The sequence below is a fragment of the Aulonocara stuartgranti genome, assembly GCF_965226115.1.
Source record: "Aulonocara stuartgranti genome assembly, chromosome: 4".
In the NCBI taxonomy this organism is placed as follows: Eukaryota; Metazoa; Chordata; class Actinopteri; order Cichliformes; family Cichlidae; genus Aulonocara; species Aulonocara stuartgranti.
Window position 1 is genome coordinate 22,161,262 of NC_138942.1, and position 19,208 is coordinate 22,180,469.

At 39.8% G+C, this 19,208-nt stretch overlaps 2 protein-coding genes across 2 annotated transcripts in view; both read right to left on the minus strand.

The window, feature by feature from the left end:
• b9d1 (B9 protein domain 1) lies at window positions 1-2,910 on the minus strand. The gene is made up of 7 exons (XM_082529213.1): window positions 2,709-2,910; window positions 2,481-2,549; window positions 2,193-2,304; window positions 1,453-1,549; window positions 1,215-1,277; window positions 667-734; window positions 1-418 (listed from the first exon to the last, which is right to left on the minus strand). The coding sequence occupies exons 1-7, from the start codon at window positions 2,769-2,771 to the stop codon at window positions 291-293; spliced, it is 600 nt and encodes a 199-aa protein (XP_082385339.1). The 5' UTR covers window positions 2,772-2,910; the 3' UTR covers window positions 1-290.
• Window positions 1-19,208, minus strand: part of LOC309704410 (uncharacterized protein) — a 342,365-nt gene that overhangs the window by 97,221 nt on the left and 225,936 nt on the right. The window lies entirely within an intron of this gene.

Genomic DNA, 19,208 nt, shown 5'->3' on the forward strand with positions numbered 1-19,208 from the left:
TGTGCTCAACATGTGTAGTTTATTTGTGTTAGAAAAGTTTTAAAAAAACATACAGTAACAGTGAAAAAAATCAAAAATGGTACAAAAGGTATAACTGAAAGCACATTAGTATAATTCCATCTCTACACAATATTTCCAGATGCGCACATTATTGCTGGTGTCTCATTTGAACACGGGATTGTCACGGTGAGGGGAAAAAATGTCGCCTTAATGAGGAGATGTGTCATTTGGCCCAAATTTCCTTCAGTCTGTTAATGTTACCACATGTTTTATGGTTGTTCCTCTGTTGATCAGCCAGATGTGGCAGAGGGCTTGTTTGCCGGGCCTGATGGTCCCGTCTCATAGTCCATCTTCTTCATGTCTTTAGTCATGATGAGAAAGGAGACTGACACAAAGCCTTGTGAATGAACTCTAGTCACTGCAACATTAAATATAAGACACAGAGTTTTTGTTTTAGTCCAGAGCCTGGAGTAACTTGTGTGATTTGATCTGTTGTGAATCTAAAGGCTCAGTCACTAGAATAAGAACTGCGATAGGAGAAACAACTATTTCAACAGCAACAAGAAGTTAATAGCACTAGACTGGACTCCTTTCGGGTTCCCTGATGTGACTTTAGCACAGCATGCTAGTTTTGGGACTAAAGAAATACAGACAAGAGCCACACACCTTCTCTGCCCTCACCCTGGGCCACCACTTTAGGATCTGTGTATTCAGGCCGTCGTCCCGTCAACCACCTGAACAGAGGAGAGGAAAAAAATTGTGAACCTTTCTATGTATGACAAACTGGCTTAAGAATATGCATTTAGCTTGAGATAAACTCAGTTTTCTCAGTCTACTCTGGAAGGCTTTTTAAGGCAAGTTAACCATAACTTGATACTTTGATACAAGTGGCTAAAACAAGAGGAAGAAAAGCCCTTAAAAAATGTGCTGCTGCTGTTTTATTTCAGTTACACTGTCAGGACAACAAATGACATAACTTTGGCATGCCACCAAAGTTATGCGACCTTAGGTTGTCAGGAGATAACGTGGGAATACCTTTGTTTGTGTTTTTCCGCATACTGATCACAGAAGCAGGAAAAACAATGTTAATTATTCTCACCATACAGGTAATAAGAGCCTATCTTTAGCTCAGGTGTTGCGCAGTTTGTACTGCTCTGAGATCATAAGCCACCCGAGCTGCTGGCAGAGAGATGAGAAGACCGCACACATCTCACCCTGTGAACTTCTGAAGTCTCCATGTGGGCTCAGGAACAAACATGGGAATGGTTTTCGTATGCCTGAAGAATAAAAATAAGGTTATTTTCTGTTTCACGCTCTTCCTGCTGAAAGAAGCAGGTGGTGTCTACATGCTGACATGGCTCAAAGGTGAGCACGAGTCATTTGAAAATGGTACTTGTGTAGGGCAACCCACCCCCCCAAAAAACCTAATAAGTAAATGAAAGCAGTACTGACTGTCCTGGTGTGAAGGGGATGTGTGTTGCTCCGTAGCCTCTGACCACATCGTTGCCAAAAACATCTGGACCATAAACACTCACCACAAGCTGAGGCCCTGGAAAATGAACCCATTAATTAATACATAAATTCTCTGTCTACAATAAGTTTTAGATATTACTTCTATTTCTATTTTCAGAGCAGATCATCTGCCTCAATCTCACCTATCTAACATTTTCCTCTGTGGTCTTCCTCTTTTCCTCCTGCCTAACAGCTCCATATTCAGCATCCTTTGTCCAACATTTCCACTTTCCCTCCCTCCATGCCAAACTCTGTCTCCAAACTGCTCAACCTGAGTGGTCCCTCTAATATGTTAATTTCCAGTCCCGTACATCCTGATCACTCCCAGACTCCAAACCATACATCATAACAGATCACACCACCATCCTTTAAACCTTCCCTTTCACTCATGCTGCTATCCTTCTTTCACAAATCGCCCCTGACACTTGTCTCCACCCAGCCTGCACTCTCTTTTTCACCTCTCTTGTGCACTTTGGACGGTTGACTCTCACATACTTGGTTGGCTGTCTGTCAGTACTACAATTCATCTCTTGTCACTCTATCATATACTTTCTCTTGATCTGCAAAGACAGTGCAACTAATTTGCCCTTCTCCTTCTAAAGGATCTAATATTTTTGTCAACAGAGGGCAACTGTTTGCAATTAACCACGTGTTTTTGAGTGTGTTTGTGTAATGCTCACATCCAGATGGATTTGTGCTCTTAAATGTTGTTGCCAGTGGGAAGTTCCATATCAACCTGTGCGAAGCTTGGCTGCTTTTACTAGCAATTTGCGTGATGCCTTCCTCCAACCCCTATAGGACGAAAACAAACAAACACACGAAATTTCAGTAGGGGCTGGACTTTAACCATTTGTTATTTAGTAAAGACTTCATGACCCCTTTTCAGGCTAATTGTTCCTTTACTATATATAAAACTGTAATTTTATATTGAATCTCGAGATGCAGAAAAGGACTTGACAGCTACTCACCGTGGTGGGAGCCCAGTCGTGGCCGTAGACAAAACAATATTTGCAGTACAAGTTGTCATACTCTGGAAACTGAAATACAACAAAGATAATATCAGCTTTACACCTGTACACAAGGGTAAACGAACTGAGAAATGAGACGAATCCATGGCACAAGTTACCTCAAAGGGTGCTAATGCTAGCTGAACAATCAGCTGCTAGGCTAGGCTAAAACACAGAAAGCCCACTCACGTTCGCTCCCTCAATATGTCCGTTCACCGTAAGAAGAAACACGGATGGGTTGCTTGCAGCCATTACGGCTTTAGTTAGTAAACCAGAAGCTGAATGCGTTTCTCTTTCATGAAAGATTCAATCCGCTGCAGAAGAATCCTGCTGCTGATCATTCCGTTGCTAGGGCGACGCTTTTCCTCCTCTCTACGGAAACCTGCTACATCCAAACTGAACGGTCGCGTAAACGCGATAAGGAAATGTTAACACTGTCCACAAGATGACGCCACTGTACCAAACACCGAGTAACAGGAGAGCATCCTGTAGCTTTATATAAACAGTGAACACTATCAGGCTGAGGAGACGGTAATGCGCGTGGTCACATAGTGTACTAAGTGGGGCCACGAGTCACAACATATGATCAAGAAGCAGAGGAAGTGTGGAATGGAGGAGCACAGCATTACCACATTAGTGTTCAGCGGCTTCGATTTATGGCTAGGATTTATTACCATGTCCATTCTTGGGAACAGAAGATGGCAGAACTTAATATGTTGGTTGTCAGCCATTGTTTAAAAACCAGTGAGGAAGAGGAGAAGCCTTCCAGCACATAGGGAAAGTAGAGGATAGTGGGAGCAGTTGTAATACACTTCTGCATAAACTCTCAGGGACAAAACTGATTTTGATGTAAAAACTTTCTGGATCTGCACTATTTTTTTTCTTCTACTGTTTAAAATTTACATGACAGTGAATTTGAACTTCCATCAATTTAAGCTTACAAACTTGTTTTTAATTTACATCAGTTTTAAAGATAATCTTGAACAATCATGTAGATGCTACTAGATAGAATATAAGATTGTAACGCTGATGTCGGGGTTAATGTCAACATTTAGGACTGCAGGCGCCTTGCTTCTCTGTGTTGATGACTGACTTTACTGTTAAAGATGACATATTGCAATAATTCTACATTTAAAATGACTACCTAAAATAAAAAATACATCTTTTTGTTTAAAATAGTGCTTACATGTTGACAGAAGGTGTCAGTTTGAAGGTATAATAGCAAATCTTGCATTATTCTCTTAAAATCTCTTATGTCATATGGTAATATCTTAAAAAAAATCAGTCAGTATCTGTTGTCTATATTGATGTAAGTTACCTTAAAAACAGTTTTAAATTGTAACTTATACTCAGTTCATAGGATTATGTTATAGTTACCTCTAGAATAGTTAGGCTTTCTGGGAAAATGCCTTCAATCCACAGACTAACCTAAACATACCTCCAAGAGCTAAACCTTTCTATGTACGTTTTTAGATTTGAGATATAGTGTTATTTGCTTCATTTTTACAGTCTTGCCATCATAAGTGAAAATGTACAAATTGTACTATTAGTGCACATATGTAGTGCTTAATAAATGTATTAGACTATATGTCATAAAAAGAAGAAAACACAAATCGTTTAGAAATCTGTCAAAAACTTGTTTCTAAAATAAAAATTGCATTATTATTTATTAGGTAATTAACAGACTGGATTCATATTTTTCCACCGGACTTCTCTGAGGTGTCAGAATTGATGAATAAATCAAGCATAAGATTCAAGCACTGAACCGATTTTTCTGTTCAGAAATGCAAGTAAATAACTGTAATTTGGTGCTTTAATTAAAAAAGATTAACATGATTTATTTTTTTTTCAGCTTTTTTATAGAACAGTTCATTTGAAAGTTCATGGATACAAGAATAATTATATTTTAACATTAAAAATGTCATTTTGATTAAAGAGCTTGCACAGACTGGTGGATTAACCATCGCAGAAACAGAAGAAATTATTTTGGCAATTCAGGACAGCATAAAACTTACACTGGGTGGTGTTCTAGTAATTTATGAAGTACTGTATATGTTCCTTTTCTTAAAAATGACTAGTGTGCTTGAAGTAGTCTTTGAATTATGAGGGAAAATGTAAAAAGTTACAATTACCCCCAGTCTCCCCTGATGCTTTCTCTCTAAGGATATTCGAAAGGGTGCATTTTCACAAATATTATGATATTTTCCTAAATCTAACCACATAGTTTAATTGCCTCAACAGCACCAGAAAAGTGAAAATTATATAGAAATATTAAACTACATGGCAGAAAGCTTTTCTGGGAGAAAACCCTGAGAGCAAACCACGTACGATCAAACTACACCGAGGACCTGGTTGTTGCATGGCTGGGAGCTTTAAATGAAACCCAACGAGTCCCATTTCCAAATGTCAGGTCTGCCCTTCCATTAATCAAAGTGCATGACAACGACAAGCATACACTGTATAAACAGCATGTATGTGATGAACACATTGGTAACCCTAAGTGCACGAACATCGTGTTCTTTGTCAAGCAAATGGCACTCTTGTTTCTGCAAACAAAGATGGAAATGTGCAATTGTGGTTTGCCTCGCATTCAAATGCATTATATGGCAAACACACATAAACAGAGTGCAGTGTTTCCACTATGTTCAACTGCGTAATGTTCAAATATGAAACAAATATAAGAGGGAAGTAGTATTTAGTTAAATTAAGTTGAAATGTGCTCAGCACTTTACCAAATTAACATTAAATTGTACAACATTATGGTAACAGCTGGGTTTGTAATGCAGTTCCACTGAGTTTATTCAGATGCTACTACTTTTAATTGGAAAACATCATCCACTATATTTTCTCTGTTTGCAACATGCTGCCACATTTTCAGTCAGGAGGATGTGCATTCATGTTCACGTTAAGAAGGTACAACGTTTTGCTTAAGACATAATACAAATCTGCTCCTTTAAAGATCTTAAAATGAGATACATACACCCTCAGATGAACTAAAAACAGGACAGAAACCAGCATGTTACTGCTTATTTAACAAATATTCCATATGAATCAAGTAGTTAAGTAGCAGCCAATCAAATGCACTTGATTAACTCATCATCAGCAAGTGTGATGTGATGACTTGTGCTTGTTTTGCACCACAGGACCTGGGCACTTTGCATTCATTTTGTCCACCATGAAAAAAATGTTTTCTCGGGTTAAATGTGAAGACCATCTGTCTGACGGCTAAAGCTTGGCCCAAATTGGGTCATGAAACAAGACAATGATCCCAAACACAGCACCAAATCTAGTGCAGAATCGCTGAAAAGGAAAGGAATCAAGGAGCTGCAATGGTCCAGTCAAAGTCCAGGCCTCAAACTGATTGAAATGCTATGTTGGGACTTTCAGAGAGCTGTGCATTAGTGAATACCCGCAAACCTCAATGAACGAATGTAAGGAAGATTACCGATTACTACAAGCTACTAAATCAATCAACAAAAATCATCAAAGATGTTGTTTGGGCCAGACAACACACCTGACATCTGCCCTTAATATGGTCGGGTTAGCTGAGTTGTGGCGGTCAAATCTGGGCCATACAGTCATTGCTATCTGTGGTAACCTACAATGATTGATGGGAACTGCAACTTTTAGGGGTTAAGAGAAACCAAAAGAGCAAAAGGCACATTAACAGAATATTCATATTCACCTGAACAAAATCCAGAACTTGACAAGATCACTGGATTGTCTCAGTTGCAGAAAGAACAAAGACTCCAAACACGTTTGGCGAGTCACTTCAAGAATATACCTGATGGATAGAAGTTTGTAAAGGTTAAGTTAAGATACAATATTACTGTCTAGCTGAAGTCCCATCTCAATGTGGAGCTAATTGCTGTAAAAACATAACTGGTAATATAGGGCAGCTGGGCTAAATATGTATGAAACTGTTTCACGATGAACCACACTGTAACTGCGCATTTCTTTTTAACTAACAGCTGAAACTGCATCAAACAAAGCCTCCCAGGTGCAGCTGCACCTTATAATCTGGGCTTGCCCACCAACCCTTACCAAATTAGAACATGGCAAGTGTTTTAAGGGGACTAAGTCTGCAGTGTGAAAATATTTTGCGATCATGCAAAAAGAAAACTGCTGCAAAAGGGAGTAACGCTTCGAATCCACCAGAGACTACTTTGTAGCAAATCTAAGGTAAGTCTGATTTATAGTTTTTCTCCTGCTCTGTTGTTTCTCTGTAGCCTCGATGCACTCTTTGCACTCTTTCCACATTACAATATGTCCTGTGGTTTAGCCACTCATTTTGTTCATCGAAAATCCAGCAGTTCTCAAACTGCTTTTGAAAATGTTCAAAAGGAAGAAACACTGTAGTCCATCCCATAGATGGAAACACATACAGAAGATCAACCGATTGCGTGTTTGCGAATGGAAAACTAGGCATTCAGCAGCGAAACCCTGTAATATTAGTGGTCCTATGTCTTCATCCACGGTGACACAGACAGTGGTAAAAGACAGGCTGCTCATTCGCCCACTTCAAAATAATACTCAAGACCTCACTGCAGCCATTCCTTTTTACATTTCAAAGGACTGGATGCCATTTCAAATTGTCCAAAGGTCTGGCTTTGTGAAGGTGATGAAGGTTGCCATGCCTCCCTACAAAGTGCCATCACAAACATTATTTTTCAAGACTGAAATCCCAACCTGTACAAGCAGATTAAAGCTGCTGCTACATAAAATAAAACTTCAGTTCAAGGTACATGCTTTGCAGCAAGTGCGGGGCTGATCTACCACAAAATCAAACTTTTCAGTCTCTGTTACCTCAGAACAAGCTGGCATCAACCCTGGAAACACTGTTTCCACAATATTAGATAAGGTTTGTTTCTCTGGGTTTTTTCAGTATGCTAGAAAAATACCTGAGCTGCATAACAACAGAGAACGCCAAAATATGTCTGAGGCTTTCAAGGTGTCTTTAGATCTGTGACTTGTGGCGTTTTGGCCGTTACTTGAACCTTGCTTTTAGCTGAAAATACTTGATGCTTCCAGTTATTTAGTCAACGGCTTCTTCTAGCTGGAAAAGGAGCATAGAATGCAAAACAAAATACAGATAGAGTGACCCAGTAGGGATCCACACATAAGCAGCTGTACATATTTGATGCCTAAAGGTTTTCTTCTGCGCTTTCTTAACTTATAAATATGACAAATGGCAGTTGCTTAGGGTGGAAAAAAGAAGGAAAAAAAAGCTATTGAGCGATTGTTGGGGGAAGTTGGTATGTTTGAACTATTTGATCCAATAATTTTATAAGAACTACAAGACAAAGATTTTTTTTTAACTCATTTTACTCAAAGTTCGGCATTTAACATGTTGATTTATGCAAAGTGGATACAAAGTTGCCTTTTAATTGCAAGTTAATTTTTCTATATTTCAAATTTTTACCTCTTACAAGGTAATGTGTTGATACTCTTTGTTCCTATTATGCATTTATTATAATCATTATTTTTATTATTTTAATAAAAGTCCATGTTGTCTGGTGGCTTTTGCAATCAACACAACACATTTATAAGTTTCTTTTTTCAAAACTGCCCTTAAAGAACAAATTTATTTCTATTTGCTAAACAGAACAATACTTGATTCACATTTTTTTACATTTTAAATCCAGTTATGACATCAGTTCAGTTCAACCAAATCACAACAACAGGCAAATTTAGTTTTTATGGCCGATGGTTGGGTTTTTTTGTTTGTTTGTTTTTGTAACGGTATAAACAGTGACAGGTGATGGATTGGCCAGAGGCTGGCAGTGTGTAAAAATAACTGGTGGTGGCTATGGGGGAGCTTCCAGAGGCCAGCAGGTGGATGAGGGAAGGGGAGGCAGGAGGAGGAGAGACCCGAGGCGGCCGCCGGTCCGAGTGTCAGGTGAACTGAACTTCAGGTAAGAAGTTATGAGCTGCAGTCTATCTGGGTCAGATATAAACCAAGTTTAGGTGGAGTTTATTTTCGTTGTGCTGACTTTTTACAGTCAGTTACAATAACTCGTACTGCGCACTAGCTAGCATGACGGAGTTTCTATACAGCTGGGTGGGTGCTATGATGTTACTGATAGTGAACTTTATTTTATTCATGAGGTTAGTTAGTAGAGTTTCCAACCGTCCTGTAAAAATGAAATCGTCCCCTATTCAGAGAAAACGTTACGCGTTTCGTATTGAGCTGAAAAGGAACACAGTTTGTCCCGGACTTCAGCTAGAGTGAAAAAAAAGACACAAAGCTGGAGTTATTCTGTGTCTTTGCTGCACAGCTGCCTCGTCTTCTCTCATTCTTTCTCCTCTTTCTACTTCAATCATGAAACTGATCAATGGTCAACTGATTGGTTTTTCTCTCTTGTTTGTTTATCGCCCACTTTGCGCCAAAACAAGGAAACCGGCGGATGTCGCGCTAAACAACAGCAGCACGTTTAAGCTTGATCAGCTGTTGTTAGAATTTATTTAATATTAATTTCTAGTATCAGCTGATGTTTGCTGGAGCCACAGCTGTAAAAGCTGCTGGTCATGATATGGTTTGGTTATCTGGTGAGAGGGAAACATGAAGATGAAACCAGGAGATGTCCTCACTGAATCATCAGAGCTGAACAGGTGATGGAGAAACAGGTTTACCTTTTAGGTGACATGAATGAGTTGAAGGGAAGTTATGAACTGTTTCTGAGAGACAAATAACACCAGGATCCTTTTTTAGGTAGCTGACAGCTGGTAACTGTGCAGGGGCGGGTCTAGCAAAGTGTTGCCAGGGGGCCAGGTAGAGCATTAACAGGGAAAGGGGGGCACAAAGAAATACTTTCTTATTTTCATTTAAAATGTCTGGCTGTTATTAAATAATTATCAGAAGCTTACAACCAAAGTTTTCATCTGATGTAAAATGTATAGAAATCATGCATATACCAACAAGACTGTACATCACTGTCACAACAGCATTTGTTTTCATTCAAAGACTTTATGGTTTTTCCTATAATACCTGGTGGGCCGGTCTCTGCGTGCGTGTTCATGGAGCTGCATTTTCACCTGCTGGACATCACTACCTGACAAGTTTAACTGTCTTCAGAACATTGCAGAGGCCTTGGTGACAGTGTGGAGCTCTGCACACACGAAGAGTGTCCTCAGGTAGCCGTGACATATTTGTCTGTATTAACAAATATGTCACGTTGGCCCAGTTTATTTTTCTTATCATTGTTATGAGGAGACCATAAACAGCATTTGCATTTTCTGTTGTACAGTTCATTTGCTGTTATGGAGTTCTTGTTATGGATAAAAAGTCTTTTTTGTTTCAGAGTAGCTGATAACTATTCGCTGATAGCTGCAAACATCTGCAAACAAATATAATTCTATAAAGTTGTTCTATATAGTGTGTAACTGTTAATATAGAGCGTTATTAAATTTATTGCTAATGCAATCATATGGCACATCTTCTGAGGAAATTTTAGATGGCGCTCATCATCAGAAAGGTTGCTGACCCCTGTTCTACAATAATGTAGAAAAAACAGATAAAATCCCAACAATCATACGAGCAAGCGCCTTGGCAACAGTGGGAAGGAAAAACTCCTTTACAATGGGAAGAAACCTCCAGCAGACCCAGGACCAGGGAGGTGCAGCCATCTGCCTGACCGGTTGGCAGTGAATGAAGGAAGACCGGACAAAGACATGCAGTGAGATTAATAATAACTAATGATTAAATGTCAATCCTAAATCACTGACCATTTAGCCATTCATAGAACTAGCTACATTAAGAGTAGACTACTTAACTCGTTACTTAATAGAGAGCTTTTTAAAGAACTTAGAAAGTGGAGAATATCCATATCTGCCAGGTTTCATGAAACAAAAAGTGCAATTTAAAATTGCCCCGCTATTATCAGCATGATTTATTCCTTTAGTGCTGTTCAGAGTCAAAGATGGCCCCTCGTGTCTTTCTCGAGAGATGAAACATTATTATTACTCCAGAAGAATTAAGCTCTGTGTTATTACAGAGAAGGCTTTGACACTAATTTATTTTGAAGCCACTGCATTAACATTTATTATTCATAACACATTTATAATTTAGCAGTATCTAAATGATGAAGAAGTCAAATTTTCCAGACTTTTCAAACCCTACACCTTGAATTCACCGCAATGACGGTGGGGTTGGGTTCAGTGGGATGTATCCTGAAACGCTATCAGAAAGGACTTTGGCCTCAGAATGGTGAATAGGGCAATAATTAGGCTACATAGTTATTAGCTGCTTTTGTTCACATAATTAGCCATATTTTAGTTTCAGCGTAGAAAATCAGCTGTTTCTATCCACATTTTTTTCTCTCTGTCTGATAGGCGTCTGTGTATTCTGCTGTCAGATAGTCTGACTGAATGCTGAATGCTGTCTCCATTCTATTTGTTCCACTTCAACACCATCATCCCCCCTACAATGGAAACCTCCTTTCCTCTCACCTACTGCATCCCACATCTCCCGAACCATTCCCTCAATTGATGAAGCTCAACAATGAAGCAGCTGGCAAACATTTCTCCCTTTTACTTCCAAACCCCATGCATCACTTCTCATCTTTATCCCAGCATCTCCCTAAACCTCCTTCCCATCCTCCCACCACCTCACTGTCCCTCCTTCCTCTCCTCCTGCTACATTTTGTCTCTATTTGTTTCTCCACCTTCCATATTCCTTCTCTAATATTCATCATTTCCCCATTGCTTTTAACCTCCGCCTACCTCCATGTCCCCAGCAGCTTTCCTGTTTTCCTCTCTCCTCATCTGAACCAGTTACATTCTTATTCTTTCTCTCCTCAGTCATCCTTCTTCCTGCCAACTGCCTGATTTAGAGGCAGACAGCTTTATGACTGAGAGCCCATTTAAAGCTGTAGCCAGTTCGAAGGGGTCAGCTGGCCTGTATGGGATTTCATTTTTCCCCCTTTTACCTAAAAACTGGATAAACTGTAAAAACTGGAGTGCTGTACCCAATGTTCATATTTTGAAATATAACCTCTATATACCATCACACACCATTCATCTTGTCACTTAATAGTTGCTTGGAAATGCCTATTGCTTACATTGGAAAAACACACATTTCATTGGATACAGTGGCAAATATTTTTATTTATTTTTTGTTGCTTTTTGGTCTAACAATGATCTCATGCCTGGAGGCAGTCTCTGGGAAAATGTCTGGATGAAGTGCCCTTCACAGATGAGTGTGAGCTATCCGGGACAAGGGGGTGCGGAAAATAGAAACAAATGGAGAGAGCAAAAGAATGAGAGGAAAAAGAGGGTTACGCCATATTTCAGACTTCCTCGTATAAACACGCACTGTCTCTAACAAGCTGTCACAAAACATTACTTATGACAAGCAAACAACAGGAGCGAGACATGCAGATAGAGTTCAGTATCTCAAGCTGTGACTAATGGTTTATGACCACTGGTGAAGCTCATAGGAGGAGACCTTCACACTTAACCTGCTGCTGAAGTGTATGCAGGGCTGAGCAGCTGTGTGTGTGGTGGGGGGGGGCAGCCACAGAGAAAGTGACATAACCAGGAAGTAAAAGAGAGAGAGAGAGAGGTGAATAAGCAAAGTGGACAGGAAGGGGGGGGCAGAAATAATGTTGATGGAAATGGAGAATAATAAATAGAGAAGAGAGGGAGAAAAGAAATTGAAAAGGGGCTGGGGAAGTGTGAGAAACAGCCTGCTGAGAAAATATTGAAAGAATGAGAAATGATTAGCAAATTGGCAGGTTAAAAAAATCTGAATAATAATAAAAGCACTGCTCAGCTATGGTTCCCAAATCCGGGTGTTTTCACTGTATGCCTAATAACAGCTGTTCTGGACTGTGTGGGTGTGTACATACAGCTTGACATCTTTTTCAGCTTTGCTGCGCCTGCTGCGCTGAGACCGCTTACACCTTTATCACTTTTACAGGTCGTTTTCATGGTAAATGTTTCTATTCGTCATCGTAGGAGAAGCGCAGTGTTGCTAATAACATTAAGTGTGGCTCTCCGCCCTCGCGAGCCAGCACGCGCGGCATCAGGACCCTGAAAACAAAGCGGTGAAATGGAATTCAGCCATCTTCAAATGTAATATTTATACCCATGCTTTTTACTGTGACATTTCAAAATATCTTTTGAGAAAAGGCTTACTGCATTCTTAATAGAAGTTGCCCTTCAGAGAGCTCATACAACCTCAAGAAGAGCCCTGCTCATTTTTAAAAAGACCCTATTAAGCTGATTTTGATCCTATCTTTTTTTGTAGGGATCTACTATAGAATGGTTCATTTTCATGTTCTAAAACCAAATAGTTTTCTTGTATTACACATTTCAGCAATCCATTTCACGCTGCTTTTAGCTGCTAGCTAAAACTCCTATTGGTAAGTCTACTTATATTCTTCTAGCTTTCTCTCTAAGTGGTCATTTGACATGTTAATGCTTCAAAATCACAGCAAATCTATTATATTCAAGTTAAATGAATGATGATTTTTCTAGAATATGTTTATGTAATAATATTGTTTGTAATGTAAAATAGCTTCAAAGTGGTAGCTGGTTTGCGCTGTTTACTTTTAAACTGCTGCTTTTTTTTGGTCACTTTTTAATCCTTGTTCTGTGTGACAAAGGTTAACAGGGAAATATTTAGAAACGTGTGAGTAGCAACAGCTAAAAGGAATTTTTTCTGCATAACTTTATCAGTATCTTTCATTTTGGAGGAATTTTGGCCCTTTATTCTTCACAATGACATTCATTTGCGCACAATTCTCTTCAGGTTCAGCCACAGCATTTCAAACAGGCTTATCTGTTGATTGGACCATTGCATCTTGATTATTTTTTTCTTTTTCAGTTATTTTATCCATGTTGTAGATTTGCTGTCATGCTTGAGATTGTTGTACTGTTGTATGGCCCAATTTGGGCCAAGCTTTAGCTGTCAGACAGATGGTCCCACATTTAACTCTACGTAGAATACTTTGGTACACAGAGAAGTTCAAGGTCGATAGAATTACTAGAAGGTGCTCATTTCCTGTGGCTGCAAAGCAACCCCATACCATCACACCTGCACCACCGCACTTGACAGTTGGTGTGAGGTGTGTGTGCCATTTTAATTTGTACTGTCATAAACTTTAACATTATCATGCTAACTGGGGCCTATAGAGTTGCTTTAGAGCTCTTGATCTTTTTGGGGTTTTTTTTATAGTTTGTCCGAGTTTTGCTTGGTTTTCCGGGATACCTAGTCCTTTTTTGGCTCAAAAGATCACGACATTGTGTTGATGGACAGATTAATTTGTAGTAAAACCAAGAATGTTCATAATAGCGTCTCCGCTGCCAGAGAAACATCCATAGTTTTCATCCCTAGAAGTTGAGTCACTGGCTAAAATAAGCTGTCTTCATGCCGTCCTAACAAGACAGATTGTGTTATATAATCCCTATTTTCACTAGATGTCCATTAATTCATAAAGTAGCTTTTTATGAAGACAGCTACCTGTGCAATACCTAATATATCCTACCTGTCCAAAAAAAGAGAAGAAAAAACACTCCAAACTGTCAGCTGTAGTCCTTCACATTCGGTTTAATGAGATGTTTCTGTATCTGTCTTCTCCTCAGTCGAGCTTCTCCAGCTCGTTCTCTGTTACTGGCTAAACTATCTGCAGTTTCTTGTCTGCGTCATCTTCTTGTCTGCCTAACCTGGACTGCTTTATAGGGTAGCTGAATTTTACAGTTTGGCGTGCTCGTGTGTTTGTGCATGTGTGGGGCAACCCAGATAGCAAAGACTATTTTTCCCAAATGTGGCCCACATCTTTTTTTTTTTTTTTTACTTGGGTTGAGTGTAGCTGCCACTACCCACCCACAGGTCTACCATATACGGGCTAAATGTCATTCAGACTACATCTGGCCTAGCCAGCACCTGCTGTAACCCATTTCAACCCCATCTCGTCAGTTTTTTAGCCACACCGGCTCACCATAATTGATAGCAAGCGTAACTTCGGACTACACCAGGCCCATACGACATTAGCTGATGCCTTCACTGGTGCCAAAAGTAGCCCAGATTAGGCCCTAATGAATCTTCTATCTGGGAAGTGAATGAGTGAGTGAGTGAGTGCCCGTGTGTGTCTGTATGTGTGTGTGGTCTGTCTTTGGCCCAGTTTGAATGTTGTATTCCCTGTGGGAGAGGTACCAAAACTCCACATCATATTTTTAAACTGCCCTCCCCTATCTCTGCCTCTCCCTAAATGTCTCTCTGCCTAAGACTCTGAGTCCTTTTTGCTCCCATGTGCCTATCTGTCCAGAATGAGGCTGGTCTCTTTGGGCTGAAGGGTTCTTTTCAGCTGTTGTGCACATTGGTACATATTTTCTCGTTAAAAAAACAACCCCCCCCCCCCAAAAAAAATAAATAAATAAATAAAAACAAAACAAAAAAAAACCAGACACTATTCACACCTTAAAAAACTAATTTGACAGTATGGAAAATAGTTCTTCTTGCTGACAGATGAGAAAACAAATACAATATGTTCATGAAGGTGAGGCTACTACCAGCAAACAGCTAAAGACAGACAATAACGTGGTTAAGTAGGCTTGTAACAAAAGAACAAAATCTGCATTTACATGTAAACCTCGCTAACTGACATGTGATATCTTAGAGGGTTGGTGATGGCAGAGGGATCTGTTTCACTTTAGTGAGCCAAATCCTTGAGATATGTATCAGAATCCAGTATGCGGGAATAAAAAGTTAGAAATCTAAGCATAGTCGTCACCTATTCAGCTGGATAAAAACTGTCTATTCAAGAAGGTTGCTTTCTTTCCATATCTACTGCTGAAAGGCTAAAATAACACTCTGGTACTGATACCCCAAGCAGCTTTCGCCTCATCTCCCCTTCTCTGAGAGGTTGTACTGCCCGTAGGCTACCATCCAGCTCTGTAACCTCTACTGTCCTTCACTGAGGAGCCGATCATAAGAGGCAGAGGAGAGGGAGTGAACAAGGTGGTACGAGAGAAAGTTATAGGGACCAAAAAAAGATAAAGAGATGAGGCTACTGGTTGTAAAAGGTTGCCGCTTTCAAGTATCATCAAGGACTTAGCAGGGGAGAAAATCAAGCAGCTGTTGAGGAGGGGATGGGGAAAGGACAGATAGATCTGAAGAACTCAGAGGGGAGGTAATTTAGATATTCATCACCAGAGTGAGTCTTTAAGGTCAGCCTGGTCTACTGAGTGCACCAGTGGCGGAGTAATAACTCATGATGTTGTTGGCTCAGGTTGGAAAAAGGGGCAAGTGGGAGTAGGGGGAAGGGTGAGGGAGAGGTTTTTATGCATTCCAGACTGCCAGATAGGAGCTGATTTATATAATGATTTATATAACACAGTTACATTTCTGTTGCTCTGATTCTTTTATCTTGAATTGCGACTCGTTCAATTTCTTGTTCATGTTCTTCCACTTCCATGTGTCTGTGAAGGTTCTCTGTCATCCAGGTCGTCGTAGTCTAAGGAGCTTGGAAAGAAAAGAGTCTGGACTTCTTTAAGTTGCTTGAAGACGTTTCACCTCTCATCCAAGAAGCTTCTTCAGTTCTAGGGTCACATGGTGAAGAGTCCCAGATTTAAACCCCGTGGGAGTAACACCCCCAAAGAGGGACAAAAGGACCCCCTGATGATCCGCTACCTAGACTGGGCGATATGACCCAAAATTCATATCTCGATATTCTTTAGCTGGATAGCGATATACGATATATATCTCGATATTTTTTTAAAGCCATAAAGTAAGAACAAAAAGACAGTTCTTTTATTACTTTTATTATCATACAACGCAGATGTAGAAGAAAAAATTACTCAGAAATAAATTATCAGCATTTATTAAATAATAATTCTCCATAAATAAACTAAAACAATGTTGTTTTTGTGCATAACAAAAAGCTCACAATTGTGCAGTCAAAATGTAAACTAAAAGACGTTGAGCATAATAACAAAGACAGATTTCGCAGCTGCTCTGTTCCCAAGTTCTACTGCGTGACTGTCAGCCTGGAGTTTGAAATCCTCTTTGTAACCACGTCTCTGAACAGGTGCCATTTGTGGTCCTTATACACACACGGTACAGTAATATTACGTTGAAGCAGAGTACGTATCACTCCGCGAGGCTCCTCGGTAGCCGTAATGCTACAACAATCCATCAAGCAGCGCAGCTTCGTAGCTTACCAAAGTCATACCAAAACATTTTTTGAAAGGTTTCCTAGCACTGTGTACCACATAAAATCGGTTCAAGGTTCGTAAGCACAACCAGAATTCATACATAAGGTGGACTGTCGATTTTTGAGAAAATGAAAGCATTTTAGGCCGTCTGTCAATGCGTTAGCCCGGTTAGCTCGTTAACGCCGTCCAGCCCCACACACGGGGTGATCCGTGGTATCTCGTTAACGGAGATTTGCCCCGTTAATGCAGTTATGGCGTTAACGTTACGCTGACAGCACTAAAATAGTAATCTTCAAATGTTTTCTTTTTACTGACCAGCTCCTCTTTGATAGCTGCCGTGTGCATCTTGTTGCCTGCAAGTGAAGCGATGGGGGAGGGGGAGTTGTGTTCAGTGAAGGAGACATTGTCTCTACGCAATGTCTCTACATTGCGTAGAGACAAAAGTGGATGAAAGAGAGGCAAACTTGCAGCTCCACAAGTATAATTATAACGTAACATAGACTATATCGATATAAACAATATTGTCACATCTCATATCTCGTATAAAAATATATCGATATATTTAAAAACCCGATATATCGCCCAGTCCTATCCTCTACCTAATCTCATGAGCCAAGTGTTGGTCACAATCAGCCAGGGTTTCAGGTGAGCTCATTGTAAAACCTAGCCCCACCCTATCATGTGATTTCCTGAGGTCAGATGGCCTAGGGTGTGAGTGGGCGTTAAGGCGTCTGGGAAGGCATCTCAAAACTGGATTATAGATGGCACACAGTTGGTGTCGTAAACCACCGCCTCTGTTCAAAGATGGCCGCTCACAGTGGACATAAATGGCTTCTTTCACTCCTCTTTCAAACCATCTGTCTTCTCTGTCCAAAATGTGAACATTGGCATCTTTGAAAGAGTGACCTTTGTCTTTTAGAAACAGATGGACTGCTGAGTCTCCGTGGAGGTGGCTCTTCTATGTTGTGCCATACGTTTGTGAAGTGGCTGTTTGGTCTCTCCAATGTAGAGGTCTGGGCATTCCTCGCTACACTGTACAGCATACACCGCATTGTTAAGTTTGTAACAATCTGCAGAGGTGAAACATCTTCAAGTAACTTAAAGAAGTCCAGACGCTTTTCTTTCCAAGCTCCTTCCACTTCCATCCTTGACAGCTGGTACAGTGTTCTAAGGTTTGAAAGCCTCACCTTTATTCTTCCCATTGTGACCAAATAACTCAATCTCTGTCTCATCTGACCATAAAACTCTTCTCCATTTTGCCTATCCAAGTAGGCAACTGCAAATTTCAATACAGGTTGAAAGTGTGGATTTTGAACCTGGGGCTTCTTTCTTGGTCTGCATCCTCTCAGTCCATGACCAGCATTTTCTAGTTCATGGCAGACTTGAGTCTTTGTGGATTCTGGGTTGTCAAATGTGTCAATGAAATGACACAGCAGCTTATACAATTTCCTCTCATTTGAGAGCAACAGTTTGTTTCTCCTTCCAGGCATTAGCAAAACATGCACTTACTTGTTGTTTGAAGTGATGATCTTGGAATCTGAAGTTGTTTAGAGATGGCTCAAAGAGACCTTCCCAGGAGGAGAATTCTGTAAATTTCAGTCCATTCTTCTAAATTTCAAATTGTTTTGAGTATTTTTCAGTTCCATAAGTGCTGTCCAACAAATTCTTTTTATATTAGCAAAGAGAAACTACCAGTTCTAGTAAATTATTATCACTAACAGGAGGTTCATAGGCTTTGGTCTTATCAGGTTAAACAGTCTAGAACCTTCAGCATTACTTATTAAGACATTCAAGTGAGTGTTTGCATATATTTGAGCCAATATATACTTTTGACACTGTATAGATTAGAAAAATATCCTAAATAAATTCAAACTTGTGCACTTAATTCTTGTTTTTTAAAGTAATTAAACATGTATGCTGCACAATCATTCAACCCTGGAAAACAAACAGTTCAAAGAAATCATTAAAGGACCAAAATTATCATGACATTCGTGCCCATGATGAGTGTATGAAAAATTCTCAGCACAACTGTATTTACAGGATAAGAAAAAATATCCTGTTATCATCTTGCTTGATAACATAATTATCTGCATAAAGTCATAAAATGAGAACATTAAAGTAACATTAAAGTACATGAAGTACATGAAGATAGGTCACTGTACGTTTCTATTCGTCAGAACAGCCTGTAACAGCTTTTGTGAAGGAGCACACACAGAAAGCCGTAGCATCCCATGTCGCTACTCTAATTTCACCTCATTATTTGTACTCACAGAGATTACAGGAAGGCTCAAGATGCCGTGATCTACTTGTTCGTTTTCCAACTGATAACCTCCTATATCTGTTCCAACACCTGGCATTTCTGGAGCACAGCTGAATTTGCTGATTTAACAATGTTGTACCTGGTGGATGACACAATGAAGAATCATCATTATGTTGCTTTGATGGTCTCCAGTAATGTCTGCAGTGAACTAGAAGTGTAACTCATCAGATTTGTCAAGTGCAACACTTATGTGGCCAGAAGCCCAATACACT

Coding starts and splice junctions, on each gene's coding strand:
- b9d1 (XM_082529213.1), bottom strand. CDS start 2,771: ATGGCTGCAAGCAACCCATCCGTGTTTCTTCTTACGGTGAACGGACAT. Junction 2,550..2,708: donor GACATATTGAGGGAGCGAAC/GTGAGTGGGCTT, acceptor GTTGTATTTCAG/TTTCCAGAGTATGACAACTT. Junction 1,278..1,452: donor ATCCCCTTCACACCAGGACA/GTCAGTACTGCT, acceptor TTTATTCTTCAG/GCATACGAAAACCATTCCCA.